Here is a 19,340-nt window from a genome sequence, read left to right on the forward strand (position 1 = left end):
TTTTTGTATTAGTGGGTTTTTGTTGTATTACAATGGGAAAGAGGTAGAGGCAGTGCGAGTTGTGTTCATCTGACATTAGACTGGGCCATAATCATAGTTATAGTTTTATGGGTTATTTAAAAACTGACTTAAGAAAACACTTAAAGCCTTTTAAATGTCTATGTAATGTTCAGCAATACAGCACATCTCAAAGGCCATTTTGTGTGAGAAACTTTCCTTCACACTGTTATAAAAAATATGAAGTAAATAAATTAGTTAAATCTATTGCAAAATAAGAAGTCAAAGAAAAATGGGCAGTTTGTTGTATTAACATTTTTTTTAAGCACAGGATTTCCATGTCTTAACTATTACACATTTATTCACTTTCATAATATTTGTTTAAGGTTATAGTGATATTTGTGGGCTCTTCCTGGAATAATTTGTGATTTGTTTTAAAGATCACGCGTGGTGCTTTTCCTCTTCAAAGAAGTATTTCCTTTCATTCATCACATTAATTAGCATATTTTCCTTGGCATTAAGGACAGATAAACAGCATCTACATTCTTGGCTGCCTCTCTTGCAGTTTGAAGAAGTTTGTTTTTTGCACCCCTTCTTGGAGAACAAGCAAACATGTAATCAGTAAGAAATCTAAATGTGTTTCTGTTTTGATCAAGTGTTATTTTGACTCTTTGTATATTTGCCATTGGTGGGCCAGTAATATTATCTGTACTCTGGAGTAACAGTTGGTAGCCAGTAAACATTTTTTTTTTTTTTTTTTTTTTTTTTTTTTGTGATACAATTTGCAGATGCTAATTTGCAGATTTTTTTTCATCAGTGTGGCTGATAATCACCATTCATTGAAAGCCTAAATGTAAGCCTTTTTCATGCGGCTGAAAGTTTCACTCTGATTGTCTTAACTGAATCCACAATCACAAATTACTGTAATTGGCTTTAAGCAGTGAATGTAATCAGAGATTTGATAAACAAGCGTAGAGGTCTAATCAAGCATTTGATTGGCCATTCGCATCAGTTTAGCATAAATAAAAATGTTTGTCTTTTGCCGGTCAGTTGCCTTTGCTGCTGGATTCTGCAGGACATGTTTTATGTTGGTTTCAGTTGTCAGGCCTCCCGTCTCCTCTCTCGCTCTGGTATTTCTAGTAGCTCAACTGTTTGTTATTGTAAGGCTGCTGTGGCACTGTCAGGCGTGTGTGTTTGTGTGTGTGTGTGTGTGTGTGTTATAATGTCCGTCTGCTGGCGGTGTGGATTGTTGGCACATATTTAACTCTGTGGGACTATGTCAATCTGAGCGTGTGTAGTGAGCTTGTGTATATTTTTTCTCTACACTCTGCTTGGATCTATGTTCTATTCATGTTTTCATGGAGTTAAAGTGTGTGTCTGTGTGTTTATTCAATGTAATGGGGTCCTCTGCTGTCCCAGCTGCTGTGTCTCCTCAGCTGTGAGGACCAGACTGAGCAGGGTTAAGTGTGTCTGTGTATGTGTGTCTGTGTTTGTGTATGTGTAAGAGGTGTTTAGAGACACGTGCCATCAGGGTCACAGTCCACAGCAGACCGGTGGCAGAATTAGAGCCCGGCGCTAGGATTAGGAGCCTCTGTTAACAACCGCAGTATCCCGACCATCACACACACACACGTGCGCAGCTGTGTGGGGTGGCTGCAGCTCAGTTAGACAGCGGTTGGGCCCCTGGTCCTGCTTGGCTATGTGTCAAAGGGTCCTTGGGCAAGACACTGAACCTCAAGTTGCTCCCAGTGGGTCAGGCGAGCACCTTGCATGGCAGCCGCCGTCATTTGGGAGAATGAAGAGCAACATTGTAAAGCGCTTTGGATAAAAGCGCTATATAAGCAGCACCATTTACCATTTGCCACACACACAAAGACACATACACCTGTTGAGGTTCTCTGGGGAGTCACTGTCCCCTTTGTGAGTGGGTGTCTGTCATTTTAACATTCAGTGACCATTTTATAATACATAACAGTTTGTCACAAATGGGATTATTTTAATAACTATCGAAAACACAGTCACAGGCCCAACTCACAGAATATAGGTATATTATATACATACATTTGTTTTTTATTTATTTTTTAGGAAAAGAAACAACTACAGCCCCTGCAACAAACAAACAAAATGTGCAATAAAAGTTCTCTAAACCCAAGTTATTGTGGCATAGTTTGAGCACAGGTTTTTTTTAGGTTTGTCTGGCAGCCGGTGGAATGAAAAACACTGCACAGATAGAGGGAAGAATATATTTCACTTAAAATAAAAAATATCAATGCAGGTATCCTGTAATCTATCAGTAGAGTAAAACAAAAACAAGGGCCAACAGGACAATGATCCAAAGCAGACCTCAAACTCTGCCATAAACTACTTTCAGAAACTAAAGCTGAAGCTTTTAAAATGTCCCCAAAGGTCCACTACCTTAAACATCATACGAAATCTTTGAGTAGATCTTAAACATGCTTTGTATGAAGAGAGCCATTAATAAAGGTTTTAACAGGTGAGCATTTGAACACTGAAACAGGTTTGACAACTTCTCCTCTTAATACAGGCCTTTAATAGATCCATCTAAAAGCTGCTTTCTTTGTAAGTGATGCTAGATGGAAAAAAAAAATTATCTGTAGACAATAAAAGGCATCAACTTTCCAAAATAAATCAGACCGGGTGGATATGTTTCAGCAACTTCCTCTTTCTGTTTCTATTCTTTCACTGCAACTCAACAGGGAAGCATGAGGGAATGTTATACGAGACTTTAATATTTAAAGATATCTGCTTAATTTAACGAACTCAGAATGCTTAATCCTCATTTAGTTTATGTTTTATGAGATGTTTTAACAGTAAGGACTTAGTTTATTTAAGCAAATAAACACAGGGATGGCTCAGGACAGTCTGCACATTTATTAACAATCACAAATGAATGAGAAAGCAGTGGAGTCAGATCATTTATTACCTTTTTATTTAGTACTAGGGTCAGAATATCTACTACCGGTAGGACAAACACATACTGTATCTAGGAAACCAGCTTAATAATAAGCACGGTGTTGAGATGCTCAGTCTGTCAATGTGTCATTCAAACCCTCCGAGGTGTTTTTTTTTTTTTTTGGTAGAAAAAAAATCCCTTTTCCTCTTTGGCTGGTGACAGCTGCACAGATGAGTGGGAAAATGAGAGCAAAAAATGGAGCTGGGAGAAGAACTAGAATAGAAGAGAAAGCAAAGAGAAAATGTAACTCAAGGTGCAGGAAAAGATGGGGGTATACACTGTAATTTTATGGGGAGACAAAGAAGATGGAACAGAGAAATGCAATTTAGAGAGGAAGTGAAATGTGGATGCACTTTTCAGGAGAGCGAGAGAGGTTTGGAGATAAATGGGCCGTGGGAGATTGAAAAGGAGGAAGACCCTACTGATTGTTGCCCTCCTTCAAAATAGAAACACTCCACTTTTGTTGTTTTTAACACCTCATGATCACAGTCTACTGCCTCCAGTCCAACTCAGTCCACACACACAAAAGAGACAATAGAGGTAATTAATCTGTAATTTAGACCTCGGCTGTGTTTTTAGTTTCGGTTTGACTCCAAGTGATTAGAGAGCAGCAGCAAATTGTGATTGAGTACCCATAGCCATAAACCATGTAGTACTCAGATGCATCTGGTTTATTTCATTACATCAAATAGACATGTAGACATACTACAGTCACACGGCAAACACACATGTGCACACTGTAATACTGTACATGCATTATAATATTACATTCTGTAGGGACAGTAATGCATATCCACCTATTAAAGTATAAACATCCTTACACACAAATCCACACATTGTTTAGTGTACCATGCTTTGATATACATCTCCCTTAGACAAACCAAATCGGCACACGCAAATGCTACGACATCTTTACTTTAAGAGGATTTTCACGGACATTTGAGCTCCATTCATTCATATATTGTCTTCTACTTATCCATAGTCAGGTTGTGGTGGCAGCACTTTATCGTAGTAAGGTTTTCCAGACGTTCCTCTCCCCAGCAACATTTTATAGTTCCCCCAGCGGGATTCCAGGGATTTTCCAGGCAAGATGAGATGTATATTCTCTCCAGCATGTTCTGTGTCCCTGGGGCCTCCTACGAGTTGGACGTGCCTGGAAGACTCTGCGATTCATTCTTTTAAAATGCCCGAACATGTCAACTGGCTCCCTTTGATGCAAAGGAGCAGTGGCTCTTTCTGGATGCCTCTTTATCCTATCCCTGTTCCACTACTCCACTTACAGTCGTGAGCTCATGACCATAGATGACAGTTGGAATGTAGATATTAGAGCTGCAATGATCATTTGATCAGTTGATGTACAGAAAATTGACTGCAATTGTTTTGTTTTCTTAGTCTTACATTATATTAGAATGAAAATAATTAGGTTTAATAATAATAAAAAATATGTGCAGATTAATCAGAAACAAAAATAATTGTTAGTTGCTGCTGAGCTAGTCTTGTCTGCAAGCTTTACCCCCTCAGGCCTCTCATATATGGGTTTGTAAGTGGTGTTTGGAACAGTTTTCCATTAGAGTTCTTCCTATGTCCTTGGACAAATTGCAAATCCGAACTTGCAATTAGAGCTTTAATTTTGATCAGAGTTGATTAGCAATTTATTTTCATTTGAAAGATCAGCGTTAATTTAATTTGGTCACAAAGATTTCTAATTTAATTCTGTGTTTTAGTTGTAACCCCTGCTTCTCTCTGTCCTGCTACTATCGCAAACATGCCTGTGCTTACCAACGTCCCCTGACTAGCTCTTGTGGACTTGTGGTAATGTTTAGCCCAATACCATTCATATATAATTTTATATGTTACTAGTTATGCATTATCATACATCCTCAGCCCATTGCAATGCTGTACCCGCCCCGTGATGGCAGTACTGAAGCATTGTTGCATCAATGCGAGACAAACATTTCCACATCATTCACTTAATAGTTAAAAAGCAAAAGAATCTCACTGTAGCTATTTTTGTCTCTAGATAAAGTCAGCTGAATTTCCAGGAAACCTACTCTAACTTGGTATTGTAATATATTGCTTTCTCACAAAAGTAAAAATGCAAGAGCACAGACGCACACACACACACACACACACACACAAAAACGTTTCATGTTTACAGAGTAAACACAATAAGTGTGGAGTGCAGGCACTGATGAGGCTGCTGCAGAGGCCTGCAGGCAGACAGTAACCCAATCTGAAAGATGGAGAGAAGGAGAGAGAGGGATGGTTGAAAAGAGCAGGCAGAAGACAATAAGTTGGAAGCACAGTGTTGATTTGAAAAAAGGGAAAGATGAGCCTCTGAGCCCCCTGAGGAAACAGACACCAGGCTTTGTCTCCTTCTATAAATATCATTCTTCATTCGTCCTGCCTCTCTCCTTTTTCCACTCCCATCCAATTTTTCTCTGTTTCTCTTTACTTCAGTCTTTCCCTCATTACCTACCTTTCTTCCTAATAGGCCTCGATATTGGAACGCAAGTTTTTTTATTTTTTTATTTTTTGTCCTTTCGGCTTATCCCGTGAGTTCAGGGTCCCCACAGCGGATCATTGTCCGCATGTTGATTTGGGAGTTTTTACACTGGATGCCCTTTTCTGACGCAACCGTCCCCAATTTCTACCGGGCTTCGACCGGCACTGCACAGCTGGGGAGGGGAAGGGGCTGTTAGGGGTTCAGTGTCTTACCCTGAGACACTGCAACATATAGCCCGCAAATAATTCATTGATATTAATGTATCTTATGTAACCCTTGATATACAGAGACCCTATTACATAGCTGTTAAGGTATCCAGTCTTTAAGAAGCCTCACCTTTTTACACATCTCTAATTCTGGCAATATCATAACAAGTTTAAAACATGTTGGAAATGCATGTTGCTTTTATTTAAAAAAAGGCAAATGAACTTGTGCTTTTGCTTACACATTTAAAGACGTGATTTTGACTCAAAGTTGATGAGCTTGGAGAACATAACATGAACATAAATAATTATGATCTCAGACTTGATTTCCATTACATTTTGAAAAGAGGAAGAATAAATTGAAGGGACTCTCGAGTATTGCTGACAAGCAGATTGGGAGCAGGCAGAGCTAACAGAATAGGTCGGAATCAAGCTTGATTTATATTCATGTGTTAAATCTGTTCTGCAAGTGTTCTATAGGTATTGGTGCTGCGGACCCTTCGCAGACCCCTTTGCCATAGCCTAATATGCACCTCCCCAAAAATGTAACTACATGTTGCAGCTACACAGAATGCACCAACTCTGATTGGTCCACTCAGACCTCCTGCATCAGTGGTTGCATGGACTATATATCCTTCAACTTCTGCTGCCTTTCCTGCCTTGCAGGAATTTCGGGAAAAGTAAATACGTCTGTTAGCTCCAGCTCAACATTATCTGCTCAGTTTTTGTTTGTAAAACACAAAAAACGTATCGTGGTGGTGAAGAAACTCACATGGTGGTACAGTACAATTGCAGCGAGTATAAATGCTCACTCTGGTGTAGGCCACTTAAGGTGTGGCCTCTGCATAGAACAGACAGGTGGCATAAATGGGGAGTGTAAAAGGGGCTACTGAATACTGCAAGTGCGATAGGAGTTAAAGTATTAAAGTTAACCCAGTGTAATCTTACTCCTGATATTGAAATGACAAAATTGGCTGGAGTGTTTCTCAAGAGACAAAACACCCCCTTGGCTTTGTTCACCATTTCACGGAGCAGAGTAACAGCATAAAATAACACACTACTATATCATATTTACTATATATATTTTTAAAGACTTGTGTTGTTGTAGATGGCAGGTTTGATGATCACATGATTTTTATACATTAAAGTACGAAACGGGCACAAGATGCCACCCTGGTTTAGAGTCATGTGGCATAATTAAATCTTGGTGTATTTGCTTCAACACTTACGCTGGAGTGGGTCGTTGTTGGGCAGCAGTTTAAATTTAGGTGAGATTTAACATGTTACTAACATATTAGTAAATGCACCAAATTTATATTACTGGACCATTGAAACTGAAATTAACTTAGTTCTATAAAAATTCATCTGACATCTAAAAAGCCCTACTTTATTGGTATGAATTGAATTCCACTGGTAAATTAAACACAATAAGCACCAAAATAGAAACTGTGGCAATGGTGTAAAGAAGACAAACTAGTGCTTTGATGATGCCAAATCCATTGATTATTCAGTGTGCACAATCTGCTGACATCTGATCTGCATTCCCAAAATGTTTCATATTGTTGTATCTTGTTCTCTGCTTTCATCTATCTATCCCACTCCCCTCATACTGTCACCCTCTCTCTCACACACACACACACACACTCTCTCTCTCACACACCCGTTGTATATCTCCAACTATAGTCAGACTCAAGGCGACTGGCATTACTGGCATCACACAGATCGTTCACTGGTGCAGCTGCTTTTTCAGAGCTTGTGCTGTTCAGTTCTTCAGCCATGGGCTGCCTCTCCCACCCCTCCCCTCTCTTTTTCTCTCCCGCTCACTCACCCTTCCCACCTCCTTCCTCTGTTCTCTCGCTGAGCTCTTCCAGAGGATGACTTCACACTCTGGAAGAGGGCAGCAGCAGTAAGGACTAAAGAAGCTACATTGCATTAGCATCTGACATTTCCTCCCAGCAGTGTTGCTTACAGCCACCCAGGCACCCGAGCTGGACAGCAGAGAGAGAAAAAAGGGGAGGAGGATTGGGGTGAGGCTCCCAGAAAGAATTTTGGGAGAGGAAGTGAAAACGAGAGGATTTAAGAGGAGGAGGAAGAAGCGACAAGGAGAGGGAGGTTGAAAGTTTGGTTGCTTTCACAGATGGGGCCATGCAGTGGCATTGTGTGTGGAGCCTGTAAAGCAGCAAACACTCTGGAAACAAGAGGATGACAGTTAAAGAGACAGGAGAAGAAGAAGAAAGAGGTAAAGAGCCCCGAATAGCTGAGAAAAGAGCCCCGGCTCATGGGAGGAACACATTTGAACCTCAGACGTTGGCATAGTGGCGTCAGTGGAAACACATGTTGCTGAGAGGCTGTGATGACTTGCAGTGTTATTACTGCTTCTATCTTACTCTGTGTTTTTCTCTGTGTGCACACCTGAAACCAACAATGCCTCTTCTCTTGCTGGAGTGTGACAGCTCACAGAAAAAAACCCCAGATCCCACATGTGAGCAGCAGCTCGGAGCTGAGATGAGACTGAACCAAGCTGATGTTTCCATCAGGAGCTGGATATTTCCTCTCCGGGTTTGATTGAGGCAGTCTGTGGGCTCAGACGAGCCCAGTGATTGATTGTTTGAGACCAGGGTCACAGTGTCTGAAGATAGACGTGTGCAAAATCAGTTCGCCCCTTTGCTACGCCTCAGCTTGCTGGGTAGTGAGTATTAATCCTGTCAGATATCAGATTTTTTGAATGCAGTGACAGTAGGACGAGGCAGATTTGCCATTTTGTTCTATTTCAAAATAATATTCTTTAAAGTGCATTTGAATTTAAAGTGTCACTGACAAAAAGCCTTACAATATCGGCAGAAGATCAGTAAAAAAAAAATGAAATCTTAATTAGGTTTGATCTGAATAGGCAGGAAATAAATCATCTCAGTATATCTTTGGATTTTAAAGAGTGTTAAAAAAAACTGTCAGTAAGGGATTAAAGACTTCACGCACATCTTGAGTATTGTTCTACCTGCCATACGCGGTAAAAATTGTTTGTTTTCCTATAGAAATTACAAGACAGGGTGGTGATGTTGATTGGGCACACAGCAGCTTGTTTAGTTTTTTTTTTTTAAATTTTTTATGGAGTTTTAGTCAGCAAGATCGGGCTTGTACTGTTACTGCAAGTCATTGTTTCTACTGTCTATGCACCTCATGTAGAATCCCTATGTACTCAACAAGTGGCAAATTGGGAAAGAAACTTTGTTTGTCCACCCGTCAATCAGTTCAGTTACGCCTAAGATATTTATCGTTTATTTAAGAATTCATGCTAAAGTTGGAAGACGTAACATAAATTTTGATATAAACACAAATAAAGTCATGCTTCATATTAATTATAGGCTTTATTCTCTCTACTGGTTTGCTGTGATTCTTTGTTAACAGAAACTGTACAGTTTGTTTACTTTGCGGTATTGTAACGATGTAGCCCTACATTTAATTTAATGAGCATTGCAGTTATTTATAGCTAGCATAAACAGTGTATGAAATATTACTGGATGTAACTACAGTATATCATGCAGGTTTGCCAAGACTTTTTAAAAAAAGTTTCATCATCTGCCTGGTTGTTAATGTATCTAGCGTGTGAACATATGTGGTTATTTTACAATGGCAATTTTGAATCTTGCTAATTTTTTGTTTGTTACCAAAAGCCTTTCATGAACGAAATACATAATCATGACTTGATCATGCTTCAATTTGTCAGGAAAATAATTTATATTTAATTGATTGTGAATTTAGGTTTATTTGAAGTTCAAGGTTTAGACAAAAATGCTAATTCTTATTCTGTTGTTTGCTGAAATGTTGATTAGATCACAAAATAAATATGCTTAATACTGTATGAAATTCAGTATTGATAATTCACATATTCCTAAAAGTGTTACAAAAAAACAATTGAGACCATGACACCAGTAGGGTACCACAATGGTTTTGTTTTTTGTAAATCGTTGTAAACCGGATTATTTTGTGTGTGTGTGTGTTAGCATTTAGTGTGACTGTCAGACGCAGATAAATGTGAAGAATAGGAAAGGCTATAAAATATATATAAATATATATGTTTTTGTTTTGTTATTTTGTTTGTGTGTGCTTCTTGCTTCACAATGGGTCAAAAAGACCAATAAATTATTGATTGTGATTGTGATTATGGGCAGGATGCCATTTTCTGGATCCCTTTTTTCCTCCCAGTGTACTTGTTTTACAGTCGTGAGATATCCAAAATGCATACTGGTCTAGTTTGGTTTCCCAGATGCGAGTTCTATGCTTTCCATAGGCTTCCTCTTTCATACCTGTAAAAACAAGTTTACAACTTTCTTTTCCTGTAATGTCCAGGTACACAGGAAGATTCGTGAGGACTCGGACATGGCCCAGGACTCCCTGCAGTGCCTGGCCCAGCTGGCCTCCATGCACGGGCCCATCTTTCCGGATGAGAGTGCCCAGGTCTCCTACCTGGCTCACCTGGTGGAAGGCCTTCTCAGCATGATAAATGGGTAGGTATCGCTTTGCTGACAAAAATACAACATATAAGCAGTCACTTCTGGTACAGTATTTTTTCTAGTAACAATATATGTAGTTATGTTGTAGTTAAGTTTGAGCACTTGCCTTGTGATAGTTAATATAGCTGTATAGTAGCATCAAAGGTTGGGAAAATGTGCCATGCATTTTATTTGAATTCTCTGTCTACTGGGTGGATTGACACGAATTTGTATATACAGATTCAGGTTGAATTGTGATCTTTTTTATCTTATTTATTTTTTTAGGAGTTACTGACTATAATTTGTCATTTAGTCTATAACCAAATACTTGTTGTGTTTCTCTTAAAGACATATCATATCCTTCTTATTTTTTTTTGGTAACTGCTCTAGATGTTTCAAACTCCTCTTAAATGCCCCACTGTCAGCACCTCTTATGACCTATACTTACAGGACAGCAATTGCAGCAGAGCAGATGTATTAGCTTCTAAAGGTTTTTGAGCGTGGCTCAACCAGTCAGAGAATTTCAATGATTTCTTCTGGATTCCTAGTTTTTGGAGCATTCTTATTTATTGTAAGTTGCTAATAATGAAACCTGAAGGGCTGTGCAGAACGTGGCTCCATGAAGCAGAGCACTGAGAGGGAGGGCTGGGTGGAGCAAAGTGAATTGATTTCAAGTACCAAAATATGGCAGCTTAAATTGTTTACAGTATTGTAGCTTGTATTTATCTGTGAAATGTGCAGTATTGTCATGAATACTTGTGATAGCAACGCGAATGTGTGCTTAAAATGATTGAAGTCTTTTTTTAGAATGTGCTTATGCCATGTGTATATTAGAAGAGGTTTGGATCAGTGGAGCCATTACTTTTCCCACTGGACAAAATCCACATTTACACAACAGTGAATGAATGGAAGCTCACAGCGGGGAGTCAGGAACCTGTTATAGTTCAAATCCATATCTCCCGAATTGGGCATATTGCTCTGTTTTCAAAGCAGCAGTTATTACTAGCTATTATCTAATTATTTTAATCAGCTACATTTCTCTCATGCTTTCATTTAATGGTTCGACAAGTCTTATGTTTAAACCTTCTGGCACAGATGGGATTGATTCAAACCTTTAAATTAAAAGAGGCTTCCTGTTGTTGCAGAGACAATTACGCACCCACTGCACTACATGCTAAACTAAATTAGCTAAATAGTTGCACAGATATGTTAGATAATATAAACATAAATCCAATGAGATGTTAAATTCAGGTTAATCCATTTAAAACTTTTTTTTTCTTCATTGATTCCCACTCGGATCTGAACCAATCACACAGCAGTTGTAGAAACAGATTAGCTAAAAATGATCTTAAATCTTTGGGACAGCTTAGATGTGGACTGCGTGACAATGCATTTGTATTGTGAATTTAAATGTAAGGCTATAAAATCACAGCTGTATCTCAAGGATTTCATGTTCCTTAAAATCAGAGACTCAACAAGTTATGGAGGCCAACGTCAGCAGGACTGTGACTCATGCCGTGCCATTTCTGCTTTATTTAGAGGAAGTAATTGCTTGTTGAGTCTGTTTTTTAACAGTCTCTGATTGTAGCATCTGTACATTCTAGGGGAAACTGGCTGAAGGGGAAATAAGTTGCCTTCCAGTTTAGAAACAAATAGGATTGAGCGAGAACTTTCCCAGTTTCCTCTGAAATCCAATTGATGTGAATGAGGATCAGATTATGCATTTATTCCTCTCGCAGAGACTAAGACTAGCAACTACTCAAACCACTGGTAAATGCTAAATGTGGTTTGGGTTTTTACTACATGAATTCTACTTTTATTTAGTAGTTTTCATCTTATTTCATATCGCGATGAAACTCAAACTGTGTACTGTATATATCATTTCCCAATTCCAGCTGAAGTCGCTATAGAATTTAATGTCCTCTGGAAACTTATTAAGAATGATTTTATTACAATTATAAAAGTATTTCTAATACTAGACATTATGAACAGGTTGGGAGAACTGACAATGTACAGTATGCAGTGATAGACTGTAAGATGATTCATTTAGAAAACTTTATACCATTTCTTTTATTGTAGCTATCTCTGGTTGTAAAGATGGCAAAAGAAATTTTTCATTTATGTGATTTTTGAATGGGCATCTGTTAATTAATGTTCATTTTGTAAATAACGCTGAACATATCAAAACTTGTATTGTAAACTCTTCATGTCAAGTATTATAATTACATCATTTATTTATAGAGCATGTAATTACAGAGCACATACTGTTCAAAATCAGATGTTATGCAATAAAAAAACAGCAGCCAGACAAACAGTAAAATACAAAAAAGCAGAAGTAGCCCAGGAAATTACTGAAAACGACACATAAATATAAAAATCTGTAGCCTTAATACCTGGTTGTGAAGAGTACACACACACTTATTTGCCAAAATAAACCATCTAAGATGTTTTTTGAGGGAGATGCGTTTAACATGGAGTTAAAGACTAAGGAGACCAGAGCTTTTGTTTGTTCAACCTCAGTTAGTTTTTAATCTGAAATCTAAATGTTTAAAAATGTCAGCTCCAAACAGCAGCTGCATCAAAATACCAATAAGTTTCCTTTAGATAGATTGTGGTCAGCTCCTTTTTTAGTTGTAAATCCCTTTACCAAAGAAGTACAGAAAACTGTCGTGATTTTTCTTTCCATAAGTATCGTTTTCTTAACCTTTCTACTGTTGCTGTTTGCAGTCACATCCCACTGAGGTGTCATTTCGAACTTATGAGTCAAATGTCTGTAATCAGAGCAGTCAACTAATGCAGCCTCCGCTGCTCTAGTGCATCGTTACCGAAGTGACCTCTAAACTATACTTTCACATTTAGATTAAATAAGGCCACATAAACCAAACGGGTCTTGTGACTATTTAGATTTTAGACGTTACACTGGAGATGATTTCCAAATTTTACTTTTGAATATGTTAGGGCAGTTGTATGGCATTAAATAACTATGCCTCCTCACACGAAGTCTGGTATGTCTTTCCTGTTAGCAAAGGTCATGTGAAGAAATAGAGCTTGTGAACTTCTGCTGGGAAACATTACGAGCTGTGTGAGTCTATGGCAGGTTTTCGCAGCAGGTTGTCAGGAAGGAATTGATTGTTCTTGTGCGTGGTGCAGGGAATCGGTGTGTTTTGGGGGCTTAAGGAATATACATTCAGACATTACAGACTACCGCTCTGTTTTTAGCAGCAGAGAGGAGACAGTTATCTGGACATTAAGAAAGGCTGTATTTTAGACTGAATCAGATGCTGGTATGAGTGTTATACAAGATTATAAACTTGAGAGGGAAAAATCATGTACTTTGTCTTATATCAATTACCGGAATTTACTTATTTATTTTTTATTTGCTAGTAATAATAATTTGTCTAATATCCTCTAATACCATGTAATTGTATACTTTGCCATATAGGCAGTATCAAACAATTCATACCGTATATTAAACATATGTTTTGTTTTCTTTAACAGTGACAGCACCACATTTTACAGCTTTTTTTTAGGTTTTCCACTTGATTGGCTCTAATGTGTAGTGGATTGTTACTATCGGTGTACAGAGAATATTTAACTCACAGTTAATATATCAGACTGATTTTAGTATCTATTCTATTCTTTCATTCAATTTGTTATTATTTATATTTTATACTTTGTCTATTTAAAATTTTAGTTTCAGTTTATTTAGATATTACGTTGTTTAAAAACCTAATTCATAGTTTGGTCAGTTAGAGTTCTAAGTACATTTTATCTGCTTGGTGTTGGTGCCCTGACCTTGACCTACAAAAGCATTGTGGCATTGCTGTCATATTGCCCTCAGGGGTTGCTAGAAACCAAAAACTGAGCTGAAATGTTTGGTTTACATTCATGAGGCTGTTTTAAACAACTCTAGTAAGTGATAATCTTGCTCCATAACAGGTGAATTTCCTTAAATACAAAAATGACACATCGCCTGAACATGAGCACAAATCTTACCAAAACATCCAGTGCTAACTAGCATCCACTACTGAGGTTTAATGGCCTGTATAGTTTGACAGAGTAGCCTTTGTCTGAGCACTTTGTAAGTGAAAAAAGACATTTACAAGTGAGGTTTAAAGCAACCAAAATAGCTACGTCGGGGAGAAGACATTGCAAGCAAAGTGCCATGAGAAGTGTGAGTAATGTTTCAGTGTCGTGAGACATACTGTAAGTGCCAGATAGAGGAGAAAATAGTGGTCTTTATAGGAATTCGGATGTGAATATGAGAGACAACAAGTACGGTGGAAGTATTTCATGTTAATTTGTGGTTGTGTGTGTAATTAACGCGGGGCTGCTTTAACATGTATAAATAACTAAGACAAACACACACACACTCTTGGATGTGCGTTCACAGTTTAACTGTACTATTACCATGTGATTCAGTGAGTAGGGGTCTCCTCTCTCCTTTCCTCTCCTGCTCTGTAATCACCTATTCTTGGAGCTTTTTTCCAGTTGCCTCATCGGAAAACCATGTGGAGAGGGATGGCCGATCTGCAGTGATTGAACAGTTCTGCGCGCAATTTAACTCCATCTGATAGGGCTTAGCAGGGCCTCCCGCACAATGTTCCTATGATCCCACTGACTGTAGAAGAGTGTGTCTATTTTCTTCTATACACTTTACACAAATTCACTGTACTTGATAAATTGACTGTTTTGTGCAGCAAAGAAATGCAGAAATGTGCAGAAAGCTTTTGGTTAAAAGAAGATTTCTCCCATGGCATGTGTAAGACTTTAGTTTCAAATCAAGAAACCACTGAAAATGTTTATGAACTGAGACTGTTAAACAGGTAAATGCAAGCTGACTTAGATCTTTGTTTTTTCCTCTGAAGCGTGGGAAAAAAAAAACAATTGGGCATTAAGGTCTGTAATGTGATTGGTTGAACATGTCGCTCAGTGGAGTTGATCAGCCTGATGTTATCGGTCGTCTAGTACATAACAAGAAGCTGCACTACAGTACGGTCAAGGGGATGTTTGAAGTCATTTTTCAGTAGACTCGTCATAAATGTTCTGAGGATCTTATGTTATGTATTTAACTAAAGAAATCAGGTTAATATAATTATCTGGTATTAACTTTCAAATATAAGCAACACTAAGTTCAAACAAGGTGTAATCTGTGTTTTTTGGCTGTTTTTTGTTTTCTTGTTGTTTTTTGGGTGGCTCTATTTATGTAAAAAAAATCCATATTGGTAATAACTTCTAACTATTTCCAAGCCTGGTTTTATTGTCTAATGTTAGCATTGTTGTGTTTGCATGTGCTGATGTTAGTAGTTACTATAAGAACATCACAGTGCTGATGGCATATTATTAACCACTGTATGTTTAACAGTATTAACTATTCAATTATGTTAAGTTGAAATGTTTTTCTTGTGATGCTTATTTGTCCAGATGGTGTTTTAGGATTCAGATTACAAACCTGTAATATGTCTGGTTTTAAAACTTCCCGACATGTCACTTAATGGTGTGATACCATGAAAAAGTTTAAAATGAAAATTGTAATTACAGCCATTCTGCCTCCCATGGAAATCTGTGTCCGCTCTACTACAAAGCATAAATACCATAAAAATAACCTCAGATGCAGCTGTGGAAAACTGCTTAGGGGTCAAGTTGCCCATGAGTTTTGGTTTAGGATCGATTTTCATGCCTGTTTCCAAACCTCAGTCACCAGTGGGTAAACTGGAAAGTGACCCCAGTTTAGCCTCAGCCTCACCCCACAGAGTGGAAACTGTCCTTCCCCAGGCCAAAGATTGGGTTTGAGTGGAAAATAGAAAAGAAGCAGTTCGAACTGTTGTAACATTTTCCCCCAGTAGAAGAAAACAGATTTTTACAACTGAATGTAACATAAAAAATTCACATTATTTATTTAAACTGCAGTAGGTGCTCCAATGGGTTTTCACTGTTTTCGTGACTCTCATAGCAGCATTGATCCTTTTCTTTAATAAAAAAAGTATTTATTTCAGGATCTGGAATCTTTCAGATCTGTAGAACTCATTTTATTATCTACATTCCTAGGATTGAGATCGAGGACTCGGAGGCAGTGGGCATCTCCAATATCATCTCCAATCTTATCACAATGTTCCCACGAAGTATTTTGACAGCACTGCCAGGCGACCTCTTCACCTCCTTCATAAACTGCCTCACGCTGCTCACCTGCTCATTTGGACGCAGCGCTGCCCTGGAAGAGGTGGTGAGTAAAAAGACTTTCAGTATGTTTCTTCTGTTGTTCTTCTTTTCACTGCTGTGCAGATGATCTACCGTTGCATATTCATTTCAAAACTGTCTATTTTGAACGGTTGTGTAAATTGGATAGTTGAGCAAATTAAATACAGTTTAAAAATGATAAACATTTGTGCCCATGCCAGTCCCGTCCCATACGTGTTTTTTGAAGCCAATACCTCAATACCAAACCAGTTCATTACACCCACTCAGTCTTTTCTTGTGTAGAATTAAGAACCCCTCACCTGAAAGGGGGTGTGGGATTAGTGTGACCAACAAACCCACCTAAGGCTTTGTTTCAAAGCTACAAATCAGTGTATGGTTTATTGGATTTCCGTAATGGCAGTCTAGTTAATATCGGTGTAGTTTGCCAACAAAGAATAACATGATCTTGCTTTCACAAGTGTTAGTTAGAATCAAAATGTTTAGGTAATTACATTTTATATAGAACTTAATCGCCTTAAATACAGGTGTGGATCTAGATTTTTTTTTTTTTTATTTGCAAAGTCAGGATCAATACTTGAAAAGAGATGTCATAGTGCTTGTTGTTTTGCGTGGTGCTAGTGTTGCTGTTAAATCAGGAGCATATACAGACGTATACACTGACACAATTACATGGCTCTGTGGTGGCTTGTCAGTAACTAAAAAGGCAACTGTCAAGTCCAGTGCAGGGAAGTCTTTTTTATTTCTCATTGTTGATCAGATCCTCAGAAACCTTGGTGTCATTTTTGGCTGGACCAGTGTGAGCAGTGTTTGCTTCTGCTTTTTCTTGTGAAGGAATATTGCTAAACTCAGACCAATGGACTCAGGCTTTCATTTAATCAAATCTTCTTCTTGTCTATTAATAGACATGTCTGTTAAAAAAAATAGCTCTAGTTTTTTTTACAAGTGGTCTGTAACGTCTCTGATAGGCTTTTAACCAGGCCTTCAAGAGGGAACATGTAGCACAGGTCCTGATCTCTCTACACTCCAAACTCCAAACTAAAGACTGTGAACTTATGGCTTCTAACTCTGGAATCTGTGAACACATTTAAGAAGCAGCTCAAGACCCATGTGTTTAAACTTGCTCTTGAGAAGTGACAGTCTGTCCTTATCTGATTGTCTTAAGGATGTGTCTTTATTTTGTCTTTTGTGTGTGTGTCTAGAAATGTGCTATATAAATAAATGTACTTATTTTCTGCTTCGTTAGGAATCTTGCAGCCCCTTATATTGATGTATCATGTTAAGATCTTAACTTGAAGATTAGATGTTCGTTAGCTTCTGACTTGATTACAAATGTTGAGAATGTCCGTTGTTGATGTGATGTTTATTTATGTTAAAAAAAAATTCAGAGGAGTTTAAATGATAACGAGGCTTGGACAGTTATATTTAGAATTAATGTTCCACTTCAACCTTCCTACAGCATCTGTTTTGAAAGTGTGAATGCTGTTTATTCTAGATAATTTACCCAAACATGTAAGATGCAAATGGTTAAAAACAAAAAAGTATGTACAAAAAGCATTGCTATTTTAGCCTAACATCTTTTTTTCCCTCCCTCTCTCTAGCTGGATAAAGACGACATGGTTTACATGGAAGCCTATGACAAGCTGTTGGAGTCGTGGCTAACGCTTGTTCAGGATGAAGAGCATTTTCCTCGTGGCTGTTTTGTTCAACCGGCGATTCAGGTCTTCAACTCGTATATTCAGTGTCACTTAGCGGCTCCGGATGGCACCCGCAATCTGGTGAGACGAACTTATGTCTTTTTCTGTATTCAGTTAGCTCAATAACTATTTGGATATTGACACATTGTTTCGGGTTCTTGACGACATTACAGTAAATAGGACATTAAACAATCAAGATGTCTTTCAAATATAATCTGTCAGGTGAATTTAAAGGTTTAGTCTAAAACATTTGACAAAACCCTTAAATTGTAACTTGTAGGAGTTCAAATTGATTTCACTGTAACACATAAAATAAGAACACACAGCTGAGAGATTGTTTTTAATATCAAAACTTTTTTGCTTTGTCTAGTTTAATCTGTATGGAGCTTTTTGTGCAGTGTGCACATCTTTTTTTTTTGACTTGCACTTTCCTGGTCACAAAACAGCAGAGCAGCCAATTGTCCAGTTACTTTTGAATCCCTAAAATAAAATGCATTAAAATGGGCATAATTCTTAAACAGTTCATGCAATCATTTCTTTTAAGCCATAAACCTTAAATTGAAGTTGGTGTTAAGGACATCTTAATAGTCAAAGTGGTTATTTACAGAGCTGTCAGTTATTGTCCAAATATACATAGACATAGTGTGTTTCACCTGTTTCAAACTGTGCAGATCTTTATTTTGCAAAGGAGAAGCAGATTTAGAAAAACCAAGGAGCATCCTAAACATTTGAAACAGTTGTTTAATAAAAGCTAAGAAAAGCTACCGTTTGCTTATGTGCACAGGTGATTTATTTACTTAATCGAATGCTGGATATAAATGCTGTATAGGATTTATATAAAATACTTTTGGCACATTAATGTGGTCATGGCTTTAATCATTGTCCTCCTTACTTTCCACCGTCCACACTCTTGACACACCCCCCAGTCAGTGAACGGCATCTCGTCTCATGACGAGGAAGAGATCAACGAGCTGCAAGAGGACGACAGGGAGTTGTTCTCAGACCAGCTCTCCAGCATTGGTATGCTGGGACGAGTGGCCGCTGACCACTGCATCCCACTGCTCACAAAGTAATTAAGTTCTTGTACACTTTAAATATATTTCTGCATGATACTTAGTACATGATACATGTACTTAGTTTACAAAGTTAAAGATGGAGATGGTTTTCTATCAGCATGTTTGACCAGACAAATCTGTGCCTTATGTAAATTCTTATATTTTTGGGTTTAATTTGATCTTGGCTGTTTATTTTATCGTTTTAATTATGCTGATGATTGAC

At 38.0% G+C, this 19,340-nt stretch overlaps 1 protein-coding gene across 1 annotated transcript in view; it reads left to right on the forward strand.

Annotated features, from left to right (window-relative positions):
- xpo4 (exportin 4) overlaps nt 1–19,340 on the forward strand; it is a 54,481-nt gene that overhangs the window by 22,399 nt on the left and 12,742 nt on the right. The window contains exons 8-11 of the mRNA XM_067516824.1: nt 10,028–10,185; nt 16,219–16,393; nt 17,967–18,143; nt 18,989–19,131. Of these exons, the coding sequence (XP_067372925.1) occupies nt 10,028–10,185; nt 16,219–16,393; nt 17,967–18,143; nt 18,989–19,131 (653 nt within the window). The remainder of the gene's footprint in view (nt 1–10,027; nt 10,186–16,218; nt 16,394–17,966; nt 18,144–18,988; nt 19,132–19,340) is intronic.

Source organism: Channa argus, chromosome 9 (genome assembly GCF_033026475.1).
Source record: "Channa argus isolate prfri chromosome 9, Channa argus male v1.0, whole genome shotgun sequence".
Taxonomy (NCBI): Eukaryota; Metazoa; Chordata; class Actinopteri; order Anabantiformes; family Channidae; genus Channa; species Channa argus.